Here is a 12,670-nt window from a genome sequence, read left to right on the forward strand (position 1 = left end):
TGCTGAATAAACCAGGAAGGAGCTGAGCCCAGAACAGTGAGCTGTGGACAAGCTGCAGAGCGTCATCTGCCCCACACACACACACACACACACACACACGCTCAGGTTGGTTTTTATATCCTCCTGGGGCCCATCCATTCACTTATATTCATTTTTTGGAAGTTTTATATCCTAACCCTGACCATTTACCTCAAAATCAGCCTCCGAAGTCATTGGGACCGGGCTTTGGTCCCCACAAGGAGCATCCGGTGCCCACGAGGCTGCATTTTCCTGATAAATCATCCCCACCAAGTACAAAAAACAAGGGCACACCTACACACACGCACACACATCCTTGTATTGGCATCAAACTGAGGACTTTGTATTGACTTCCATTCATTTTTGTAACTGCATTTATGCCTGACCCAGACATTTTCCCTAAAATTAACCATTACTGGTCTACAGTTAACACTAACCTGAACCAGAACCTAATTCACACCATACCTCTAAACCTAACTAGTAACGTACAGTAGAGCTGCAAACAAAGTGAGGACCGGAAAAAACATCCTCACTTTGTTAATTAAAAACCTAGCATGATCCTCACTCTGTAGGCAAAACAAGTACACACACACACACACGCGCGCGCGTAGAAAATACCACCAGGCCCCACTTCCCTCTGCTTTTCACAATATGATACCATCAACACAAAATGTGGGCTACTTCTACAAACTCTAATTATTCCTAAAACCTTTATGTTGTGATGAACACACCTGTCTAGGAGCATCATGGTGGGTGTTAACAACTGTTCACATGAACTAAAAAAAAAACTTGTTAGCTGAGGTTAAACATGTCAGAAATTAGAATGTGTAAAATTAGATTTTTTGTGAGCTGATCCTCGATATGCCACTGTTTTCCTGCTCAGTTCATCCAGCCGCTGATGCAGATGCCAATATATGCACATATATTTCCACCTAATTGTACAGAACATCAAGTTCTTTCCTGTGGAGGAATTTACATATTATCATGCCTACTCTTATCGTGACTGCCCACTGGCTAAAAAAAAAAAGGCTTTTTAAAACTAACCCATAAGAAAATTATGTCAAGCAAGCGTTTCATTTGTAAAATCACAAATCTTTAAAAAAAAACTAATTCATTGATAAGTCTCATTCTATTCACAATGCAGTAAACTTCTCAAATGTTTAAAAAAAATGTACCCTTTTAAAAAAACAAGTGAATTGGTGTCAGCAACACATTTTAACAAAGTTGTTCCAGGTCCATGTCTTCCTCTGTGAAACGTCTCCTCTTCTTCTAAATCTGTAAACAACAAAGGAGACCAGCTGGAGGAGAACAGCTCATTCTTGTCTGATGATTCTCCCTGTTCAACAAGGTTGTTGGATTTTTTTAGTTTTATGATGCGTCAAACGTTTTCACCTGGTCTGCAGTGAGCAGGTTAGCATTGCTGAAATATGCAAGACCTTCTCTGAAAAAGGCATCATCTCGATGGAAACCTAAGCTGGTTTAAAACCAGTATTGTTCTGCACTGATGGCCCCTTTCCAGGCCTGTTGAGCTGCTCACGCCAGAGGCACGTATGCACCTCCGTACCATCAGAGAGGCAGGCTTTTGAACTGTTTGATGATAACAGGCTGGGTGGTTTAACTCCTCGATCAATAATGTGGTATTTAAAGAGAATTTCAAAACCTCACTTCTCTGACCAACTAATATATTATATTAACTTTCAGTCTTGAAATCTCTTATTGATATTAGGAACTGTAGATGATGGGATATTCAAAGTCTCAATGTTCGGATGAAAATTATTCTGAACCAGATCCACTGTTTTAGCAAACTGGTGAACCTCGGTCCATCAAGCTCTATAAAATGCTCTTTGTAAATCCTTTCCTCTTACTAACCTGTTGTCAATTAACCTGATTTGTAGTAAAATATTCCTCCAGCTGTTTCTCATTCATACTAACTACCTTTAAAACACTTTTGTTACCCCTGACTCAAATTGTTTGAGAGGTGCTGCTGCCATAAAATTTAAAATTATTACATTTTTTTTCCGAAAATTGTACAATTTCTTGTTTTAGACATGCTTACTGTGTTAAATTGTGAATATATGGGTTTATGAGATTTGAAAATTGTAATGCTGAGGGTGCAGAATCTAGTCCGGCAAATTATTTGCAGGTTTGTCGGTATTGAGGTTGTATGTTTTTAAAACTTACAGATAAAGTTGAGACATGCATTCTGCTGAATTTGAATAAAATAAAGACGTTCCAGACAACAGCCATAAGCAAAGTAAATATTATCCACCGCCTAAGCTGTAAATAAGACTTGATTTTTTTTTGTTTAAATGTATTTTTTCAAGAAAAGGGACAGATATGTTTTTTCTTCTTCTGCTACCTTTCATTTATGATTTGCATTTTTATTGTATATAGATTTTATGTTGTTTTTTATAAAATGAATGAATAAACTAAACTAAACTAAACTAAACTAAATGAACAGTGGATATAAAGTTGTACAGATGGTTTTTGATGTAAAAAAAAATGATGCAGTAAATGTACCTTTAACGTGACACATCCTGTTTGGAGAAAGTTACCACAATTTGTCCTCAACGTTAAGTATCCCATAAAAAAGGATAATCATCAAGAAGTGGAGAGTTTCTGGAACGAAAGAAACATTTTTGAGAACTGGACATTCCTGCAAAATTTGATATAAAGATAAGAAACTGAAACATGTTCTGCTAGAATTTTTTGGCAATAATTTCAAAAGCTATTGTCAAAAATCGGAGCAGGAAAATCCCAGGGTGCAGGCGAGGTTCACAAAAGGAAAAAAGCTTTAATAAAACAGAAAAAGGCTGGCAAGGCAGCTCAAAAACCCTCTACAGGGATGAGGAAGACTAGACACAGAACACTCAACAATAATCTGACAAAGACTGAAGACAGGACAAAGAATATAAAGGTGAACTAATGAGGGACAATGGGAAACACCTGGTGAGACACAAGAGGAAACAGGTGAGCATGGGCGGGGCTGGAGGCAAGACAGCAGGGAAGAGATACACAGGGGAACAGAGAAACACTAGAAAATGAAAGCAAAAACACAGATCACGACAGCTATGTTTGGTTAAAAAAAACAAGCTATGCTTCAATAAAAGAACTCCACAGTGGAACATGGCGGTGGCAGAATCATGCTGTGGGGTCACTTTTCTCCAGCTGGAACAGAGGTTTAAGTCGAGGCGGACGGATACAAGAAAAGTTCCAAACAGCACTTTATTTTGGCCCGATGCCTTCGGTCTTCTGCCACAAAGCTGATGAAGAATTTCACTTTTCAAATTGGCAATGACCACCAAGCATACATCCAAATCAACAAAACAATGACTTCACCAGGAATAAATTAGAGTTTTGGAACAGGCTTGACTAAAACTAAACATATATTAAATCTGTGGATGACCTGAAGAACGTCGACCTGTGGTCTGACTTAAAGGAAAGAGCAGGAAGATTCAGGCGACACGCTTTCAAAACATGCTTCAAACTGCATATTATTTTGGATGTTGACGTGCAAAACTGTCCCACCTTAATGCATCTTCTTTATATCAGTGTATAAATATACTCACCCTGACACATTTGATTTTTTAATTGAATTGCACAGGATACGTCACATTAAGTTAAAATGTTGAAATGACTGACCAAGGTCGTGTTTTTTCTTTTTAACAGGGGTGTGTAAACTTTTTAGATTCCCTCTAAGTAAATGTAATCTCTGCCAACATGACAATAGGACAACCTGTAGTTTAAAACGGGACATGATGATTTAGTTTTGTGAAAAACTGAGTCTAAACAAACTAAATATATGTTCCACACCTCAAACGTGTCCCTCTCATGTTCAACCATGTGATGTCATTTCTTACATTCCAACATTTAATTTTGAAGTTGAACATTGTAGCAAATCCGTTTTTAACAAATGAGGTTTATTGTGGATTTTAAAGTTTAAGTTTAATTAAGTTTAATTGAGTTTAATTCAGTATATGATGAGAAATTTTCACTTTTTTTGGCATTACAAAAACACAAAATTAAAATAACGGTTTTGAAAACAAATTTAAGACCCTCTCCCAAACACCTGAGGCCTGTATCCCCCCCGTTGAAAGGCTATTTAAAAGTAGCTGAACAGTAGCTAAATGGGAGTACAAGAAGACAAAAACAAAGCCAATGTATCTGGCTTTATCCAACCCGAGCTGACGCTTCACTCCGGGGCAAAACAATCCAGACATCTGATAATTTAAACTAGATTGTAATTGTTTGGTGAACTCTCCTCCTGATCATCTCAGGACTAATAGGACTGAACAGATTATTTAAAGTTAATTTGCTGCCAGAGCACGAGTTACTGATATTGATCCCTGTATGATATGCCTGACCCCTGGCTAGCATGAGCTTTTAGTTGTGAGAAACAATCAGGAGGCTGGCTTTGTGCTGCAGATTTCTGCTGTCTCCACACTAAAAGCTTCACTCAGTTATTGGTCTCCAGACAGCCAGAGCCTCACGCTGCCGCTGCCCGTCCGTGGGCTCGGCCAAAAGCCTCGCTGTCTGCTGAAAATCTGAGCACTCAGCAGGGCGATCGGACGGCGAGAAGTGGAAGAAAAGGAAATGAAGCACTCAGGAACCACTCAGCGGAGCTACAGTCTGAGAGCCACTAGAGGTGGGCGGTGTGAGGAGAAAGCTGTGTTTGACACATGAAGCTACAGAGACTGGCAGGAGGTTGGGGCACAGCTGCGCCACCTCGTGGATCAGACAGGGAAAGATGGACAAGCAGACTGGAGGGGGTGTGGATTGTTCTGATCAGGACATAGAGGAGTTTTACCCAAACTAATGTAATGAAACTGGTTTCTAATGACATAATTAACCCCCATCAGCCACAGCGTTAAAACCGCCTGAGGGCAGCCAGCCTGTAATACGAACACTAAGAGGTTAAACTCAGCACTGCCCTGTCAGACAGGACTAATTCATGCAGCTCTTGCAGTGTTTAAGACGAATCATTCTGCCAAATGACAGCGTCTTTCTGATGCATGAATTCCAGGGTCCAGCGTTTCCCTGCAAAATATGACATTTGTCTCTCCTCCTATCACAGATATGTGTATGTAGTGTAACGATATATTATTATAAACAAAATCCAACCCCATAGCACCCTGCTGGATGTATTAGGTGTCACCCACTTCCTGAGGTCTCCAAAAAGACACAAATTACTCCTAAATGTCAAGTCAGCACACACTGACTACAGAATTATTTCTTGAAGGATACTCCTGAGCTTCTCAAGGATAACACGTCTATAAATCTATAAGATAAACCCTCCCTTTTAAGACTTAATGAGATTCATGCAAAAGCAGAAGTTAAATAAAGAGAGAGGTAAGATCAGAAAGGTGAATTTCCTATGGCATCTTAATCATACTGTATACTCGAGTGCTGGAGGATAGTGAATTAAATTAACTCTGCATTTAATCTGTGCCTTATCTTAAATTAAAAATGGAGGAAAAGATAAGAGAAGGCCTAAAAGGTTTAAGTGAGCTGTCAGTTAATATAGGCTTTATATATTACTTGGAGGAAAGCAAATTTTTTTTTTTTTTGCACATAAAAACATGAAAACACATTTTGAACACAAAAAGCCTTGTGTTTGGAAAGTTTCTGCCAGAATATTTTATCTAATATCAACCAGAGAAACTGCCTTTTCTGCAAAAGGGCAGAGTGAACGATTATTTTTGTTAACATTTGCTAAAGAAGTTAAAACTGAGCTAAAGTAGCAGAAAGCAAGCCAAAGGCAGCAGTGACCTAGCTAAAAAGTTTAAACTAAAAAAGCAAAATGGGAGCTAAAATTTGCAAAATGCTAATTAAAATCAGCAAAGCATTAATATCAAGATATTATCGGAATATCAAGCAGTAAAATAATAGCTAAATCTGAAAGTAGCAACAATATGAAAGTAGAAAGTGTTAGCTAAAAGTAGCAAAACACCAAGTAAAAAGGTAAAATCATCTAAATGCTAGGTTCAATTAACTAAAAGTAGCAAAATGCTGGCTAAAATAAGCAAAACAATAGGTAGCAAAAATGCTAGCCTGGTAAAAAAAAATTCTGATTATAGCTAAATGCTAGCTAAACTGTACAATTTGCAAAAAACTGAGTGGAAAAAGCACAAGAAGACACAAATTGATCAAATATGCTGAAAACTTCGAAGAGAAATATATATTTTTGTTAATGTACATAATACTATATTACCTGCACCCTCAGCTAGCTTTGCTAACACAGGCAAACAGCCTGACGTCACCTCTTCATTTGAAGAAGCATCTCTGCTTTAGATGTTCAATCAATCAATCAAAACTTTATTTAAACAACACTAAACACCCCAACGCAACCAAAGTGATGCACAGCAAAGATAAAAATAAAAAATAAAGATACAGTCATATAAAAGCATGCAAACAATCGCAACTTCCAAAATAAAAACATGCTGTTACCTCTACCGAAAGTCAGATAAACGCAGCTTCTCTTTTTTGGAAAATAACTTGTTTTTCTGGGGAAGGAAAGTGCGCACTTGAGAAGGCACTTGCTAACACTGCGGCATTCAGGTACAGTTGGACAAATATCAACGATTGCTGTTATATAGAGTGCNGCTTTAAAAGAAACACTGATTTAAAAAATTTAGTTATTAGAACTAACATATTCAATTATAAAACAAATTTTGATAGCAAAGTTAAAAAATATGCAATAAATCCACATCAGTACATTAAGTTTGGTGAGGTTAGGTTGGTTTACGGTATGTACTTGAACGCACCACATGAACTTTTTTGGCTAGTGGTTTACTTTCTCGCGTCGACTCACGAGCTCCAAATTTGTCAGACCCACATCATGCGGAGGATGGCGGAGGAGATTCAACCTCGCAATGAGCAAAGGTAAACCGTATGTAGTGTTTATAATCCGAGCTTTTGTCTTTTTATTATTATTAATATTAATTTTTTTTTACCGTGTTCAATCTGAAAGTTACTGGCTGTTTTAAACAAGCTTCTCAGGAGTCCTCCAGGAGGGACAGCTGACTCTTGTCAAAACTGAGGTTAAATTTGTAACCTAACGTGTACTTGGGTTTCTGAAACATTTACAACTTGCTTCAGATACAAGATCTTATCTGGTACTACCTCTCATGTAATTCGGCGTAGTATTTCATACTCAATGCTAAACTCTGCTCTAATAAAACCACTTTATTTGTCATTTTTGTAGAGAAATCTGCTTGTTTTTAATGCTCCAAATGGTTTATTTGTGAATATATCCCTGTTGTTCATGTCATTAAGTGTATACTAAATTGAGCATTAGAGATTTTAGTTATTTTTACCTACTAAATACTATGTTGATCCTTCATCACTGTACAGGAGTCCTAAACAAAGCAGAAGACAGTTTCTGAGGTTTCTGTGATCCACTGTACTGTTTGCCTGATGTTGTCAAGTTTCCTTCCTGACCAAAGATACCAGCGGAAGTGATAACAAATGACACATGATCAAAGTTCAGTGTGTTTTGTTTGTGCATGTTGTGCTCCTGCCTGTGTTCGCTGTCTGAACTTCAGTTCCTGGATATCAAACTGGCTTCCCTCCTGGTGCCCCACTTCTCTGTCTCAACTCAAAGATGCAGAGGAAAAAATGCTGAAAAGTAAGGGGGAAAAAGCCAATAATCTGTTTTTAAGAGCATACATTATCAGGAGCGATAGTTGGTAGCATTTATGTTGCATTTAAAGTATTTTTTTCCTGACGTTCAGTGTTACATAATGCCTCTATAATTTCCTCTTTTTCTATCCACTCTGTTCATTCTTGTTTTGGTTCAGCTGTGAGGCGGCCCTACTCCAGGCAGCACATCCGGATATCAAACGACAACTACCTGTGGACCGTAGCTTTCTCCACTCAGCTGCACCCATCCTCTCCGTTACTCCCACAACCTCCTGCCCAGCCCAGAACTCCTCTGGTTCTGCTGCACGGCTTTGGGGGTGGCTTAGCCCTCTGGGCCCAGAATCTGGACACTCTGTCCAGCTGTGGACCCGTCTACGCTCTGGACTTGCTGGGCTTCGGCAGGAGCAGCCGTCCACTGTTCAGCACCGACCCCGAGGGGGCCGAGGAGCAGTTTGTGGAGGCCCTGGAGGAGTGGAGGGAGAAGGTGGGCCTGCAGGAGATGGTGCTGCTGGGACACAACCTTGGAGGATATCTGTCTGCGGCGTACACGCTCAAATATCCAAACAGGTGCTTTTAGGATTGTGTGGATGTAAACAAGTTGTATCGGTTTATTATTATGTGTGTTTAATGTGTGTGTGTGTCTGCAGGGTGAAACATCTTCTGTTGGTGGAGCCGTGGGGATTCCCAGAACGCCCAGAGAACCCCAACCATCACTCCATCCCCGTGTGGATCAGAGCCATCGGAGCCGTCATGAGTCCCTTCAACCCTCTGGCTGGTCTCAGGCTGGCCGGGCCTTTGGGTCAGAACACGCACGCTTACAAACATCACAACAAACAACACACTAAAATGTGTTTTGTAACTGGGAAACTTAAATTTCTGTAAGAAGGCCAAGAGAACGCTGCGAGCTGAGGAACTTTGCTCTAAGTTGCTGAAGAAGTTGAAACTCAGTTGAAGCTAAAAAGAGCAGAATGCTATCTAAACGTGGAAACAGCTGAGCTAAAAGCTAAAAGTAGCAATAGACATGCTAAAAGCTGTCTAAAATGTATGGCAAAAAGTAAGAAGTAATACTTGCTAAAAGTAGCAAAACACTAACTAAAAGCAAAAAGTAAAAAGTTAGCTAAAGGTAAGTAGCAAAATGATGGATAAAAGAAAAAGTAGCATAAGAAAACAAAATTAAAATAAGTTTGCTAAAACAGGTGCAAAGAGAACAATGTTTCTCTACGTTAAGATTAAATAAATAATAATATTTTCTGTCGGAAAGATATTTATTAAGGTAAATATTGAGGAAAAGAAGTTAAAAGTATAAAAGTTACTAAAACCAAAAGTCACAGCTCCTGAATGAGATCAGTGTTTTGACATGAACGGTGAAAACTGCACAAAGTGTGCTGAAGTCATTAGAATGTAAAAAAAATGTACAGCAAAATAAAAACAGCAAAACAAATAATGCTGAATCAGCGTTCACATAAATAGTTCATCCAGGTGTTTTGTTTTATTTTGTACCTTATTAGAGTTTGGATAGATTTGCTTTTATTTTTCCTGTTTATTCAGAGAAGGGTTAAAATGTTCTTTCCCAAACAGTTCATGATTCTACAGTGAGAGGGAAAACATTTAGTAGGGATGTGGATAAATTTTTTTATCCTTCATCAGTATTAAATCCGACAGCAGATTCCAAAAGAACATTTCAAATCATACAAAATAACACCAAAATCATGTGATTATCTCTAGTATGAGGGAAGTTATTGATGTTTGTTTAGGTGAAATCAGCTCGTTTTCTTGCTGCAGTTTCACAGCAGAACCAATGGGGCCTTTGTGACCATTTCACCTTGCTGTTTTCTGTTTTTGCTCATAACTTCCTCAGTGTTCAAGATATCGCCATGAAATTTTAGGAAAAGATTCCCATTCTGGTTTTGTAGGAAGCATCTTGTATCCTTAAAAAACTAATAAAACTAAATAATAGCCAATTCAAAAGTAGCAGAAAAGGTATACAATAACATTACAAGGCAAACTGTAGCATCAAATCAACTGAATGTGTCTTAGAAAGTAAGGAAATTAAAACAATTTAAAAACCATGTGGACATCTGTTTTGGAAACAAAGCTCCTCACAGCGTGTTAAATGTGTCAAGTGACGAAGACAAGCGTCAAAACACTTTGCAACAAGCGCTGCTCCAGATAAAAAAAAATACACACTTTGACGTTTCAAATCATTATCAAATGTGGAACAAGGGCAGATAAAATAATGTTCCTCATGGCAGCTTATCTCTTTAAGGAGTCACTAGAAAAACTCGGGTGATTTACTTTGATCCTCTTTTCAAAAAATTGTCTCTCCAAAACGCATAAACAAAAATTAAAAACTCGAAGATGAGGCTGTAGCTAACTACCTGACGGCAGCCCGATTTGTTGAAATTCGTAGAAATAACGAAGCAGGAGGAAATTACAAGCAAACGCACCGAGCAGCCTTGCAAAATCTGGTCACAGCAGTTTGGGAAGAAAATGGCAGCAGCTGCTGACGAAATGTCAACAACCCTACATTTAGGACGGTTAGCAATCTTCTCAGAAACAGAGGTCCCAGTGAGTTCAACTCAAAGACTGTGCAAAGTTCAAACAAACTGCATAAAAAACAAATGATCAGTCTCTGATTTTACAGGCCTCTGCTCCTAATGAATGGTTTTCTAACAGTGCTGTCATAAACTTAGCCAGGTAAGGCTTGCTTTGGCTGAACAGAACCGTAGTGCCAAGTCTAGACCTCTAAAACCTTCAGATGTGGCAGAAAATAGAGTTTAGAAAAAAAATAAAAATAAAACTATGTGAAGAGACAAATGATGTCACCCAGAAGAAAACTACTTTGAGTTATTGCTGCTAAAATGCAACAACAAACCAGAGAATAAAACTTTGATTTTAATGCACTGATTTAGCCTTTCAGTGAAGTTTTTAAAAGCAAATTAAAAGCAGTCTGGTGTTGTTGTTTGGAGTAGAGGAGCCCAAAGTGGGGCCCGCGGGCCAAATTTGGCCCGCCAAGCCATTTGATTTGGCCCACCAACAGTTGCCAAAGTTACAAGGTTGTAACCAGTTATCCTATTGGTAGAAACACAGTATTTCCATTGGTCAAATGACTATATAAAAGGGCTTTAGTGAAGGTAGTTTTCATTCATGGTGCTGACATATCTTTGATTTATTAGGATTAAACATGAAACGACAACAAGAAATATTTAGATCAGATTTAACCCCACATGTAGATTTTCACACTTTATAAGGCCACAAAAACTCATATTTTATCAATTTATGATATGTCCCATGAGCTTTTGCTACTTGAGCGTATGGCAGACTTTCTCCAAGTGCACAGACTAAATCAAAAGAGGGCCATTGCACAGCTTAATCGTTAAAAATAAAGGACTTTACTTTAAAAAGTATTTGTATTTCATGTATTCTATAACTGCATTTGGCCCGCAGCCATGAATAGATTTTCGTTTTGGCCCCCTCGAGGAAAATGTTTGGGCACCCCTGGTTTAGAGGCTGTATTATTATTTTACTTTAAAACTTGATAATTACCAGAAGATATGTTACTTTAACTTTAACATTAAGAAAAGTGTGTTTAATTTTAAGTCTTCCTGTTCATTTTGTGGAAATTCAAATGTTTAATTTGATTAAATGTAAACATATGTGGTTTGAAAATATCTCCTTTTTACAACAAAAATCTGGAAGAAAACAAGTCGTTTTGTAACATTTCTCTTTGTTAATTTTATAAACGGATTAATTAAATTTTTATAACGATGCTTCAGGTCCCATGCTGGTCCAGACCATCCGGTCCGACTTCAAGCAGAAGTACTCCTCTGTGTTTGACGACAACACGGTGTCGGACTACATCTACCACCTGAACGCTCAGACTCCCAGGTGAGGAGCCCTTTATAGGCTGGTTCCGTCGCAGCGCCACATTCAGGTCCGTTAACGGTTCTTCTGTGTCTCAGCGGAGAGACGGCCTTTAAGAACATGACCATTCCCTACGGCTGGGCCAAGAGACCCATGCTGGAGCGGATCCACCAGGTCCGGGCCGACATTCCCATCTCCTTCATTTACGGGTCTCGATCCAGCATCGACAGCAACTCCGGGTACGCGGTCCGGAGAACCAGACCGGACGTAGAAATTATTGTGAGTTAAATCTTTTATTGTCATCCGTTGGTAAACCTGATCATGTTTTCACTAAGTGTGTCTGATAAATATGGTCCAGTGAGAACTTTTGCAGAGGCTGACTGCTCAACGTTTTAGCTTCTTATTTTCTAACTCCAAACATCAAATGTGTGTGTGTGTTCGTCAGGTGATCAGAGGAGCGGGTCACTACGTGTTCGCAGACCAGCCGGAGGACTTCAACCAGACGGTCCTTCGGATCCTCACCTGGACTGAAGGGAAGACTCAGTGAAGAGACGCAGGAAGACACGAGGGTTAACCGAGCTAAACCTATTACACAACCAGAGAAATAAGCCACTTACTGTTGCACTTTACTCGTCTGAGACACCCATCAGACTCGGGGGCACTTGACTCATCGTCCCACACTCCCTGAGGTGGCTCGTCTGGTGGTCCAGACTTTGCCACAGGTTTCCCACTTAAGTACATTTTGTAAATAAACGTGAGATGCCAAAAGAATCTTTTGTGCTGATGTTTTTTGTTGTTGTTTCTTTGAAAGCTGTTGTGTAACTCTTCTGAGAATGTGCTGGTTTGATCCAGGAGGAGTAAACACGATGTGGGAGATATGGGGGAGACGTAAACGGGGCAAAGGGCCGCTGAGATTCTCAGAAACCCTCTGAGACTGTGAGAGGCCTGCAGATGGCGCTACAGTTGCTTATTAGAAGAGTAACGACCCCCCCCCCCCACACACACACACACACACACACAGCTTTACATTGAGCTCAGTGACCCACCTGAGACCTGAAGAGTGATGCTCCTGGAGCAGTCCGACACCGGGCTCACCGTTAGCTCCCAGCTGTGGTGACAGAATCGGGTCAGAGATGTGTGTTGGGCC

At 39.4% G+C, this 12,670-nt stretch overlaps 1 protein-coding gene and 1 long non-coding RNA gene across 3 annotated transcripts; one reads left to right on the forward strand and one right to left on the reverse strand.

Annotated features, from left to right (window-relative positions):
* Positions 1–471: 471 nt before the first annotated feature.
* Positions 472–6,562, reverse strand: LOC106524766 (uncharacterized). Its single transcript, XR_001311032.1, has 3 exons — positions 6,466–6,562; positions 2,539–2,637; positions 472–1,293 (listed from the first exon to the last, which is right to left on the reverse strand). It is a non-coding gene; the product is annotated as an uncharacterized LOC106524766 (long non-coding RNA).
* A 234-nt stretch (positions 6,563–6,796) lies between these two features.
* LOC106524767 (1-acylglycerol-3-phosphate O-acyltransferase ABHD5) lies at positions 6,797–12,294 on the forward strand. Of its 2 annotated transcripts, XM_014018723.1 has the most exons (7): positions 6,797–6,900; positions 7,563–7,645; positions 7,818–8,226; positions 8,307–8,458; positions 11,436–11,547; positions 11,622–11,802; positions 11,969–12,294. In XM_014018723.1, exons 1-7 carry the CDS (start codon positions 6,857–6,859, stop codon positions 12,068–12,070), a joined length of 1,083 nt encoding a protein of 360 aa, XP_013874177.1. In that variant the 5' UTR covers positions 6,797–6,856; the 3' UTR covers positions 12,071–12,294. The 2 variants fall into 2 exon arrangements, with proteins under 2 accessions (XP_013874177.1, XP_013874178.1); XM_014018724.1 differs by lacking the exon at positions 7,563–7,645 and having other exon boundaries at positions 6,842–6,900.
* Positions 12,295–12,670: the final 376 nt, after the last annotated feature.

This window comes from Austrofundulus limnaeus, unplaced genomic scaffold (genome assembly GCF_001266775.1).
Source record: "Austrofundulus limnaeus strain Quisiro unplaced genomic scaffold, Austrofundulus_limnaeus-1.0 Scaffold200, whole genome shotgun sequence".
Lineage (NCBI taxonomy): Eukaryota > Metazoa > Chordata > Actinopteri > Cyprinodontiformes > Rivulidae > Austrofundulus > Austrofundulus limnaeus.

Excerpts from the sequence above, each read along its gene's own strand:
- LOC106524767 (XM_014018723.1), top strand. The coding sequence starts at position 6,857 with ATGCGGAGGATGGCGGAGGAGATTCAACCTCGCAATGAGCAAAG. Across the intron at positions 6,901-7,562 it reads CAACCTCGCAATGAGCAAAG|TTCCTGGATATCAAACTGGC; the intron begins GTAAACCGTATG and ends TCTGAACTTCAG. Across the intron at positions 11,803-11,968 it reads GACCGGACGTAGAAATTATT|GTGATCAGAGGAGCGGGTCA; the intron begins GTGAGTTAAATC and ends TGTGTTCGTCAG.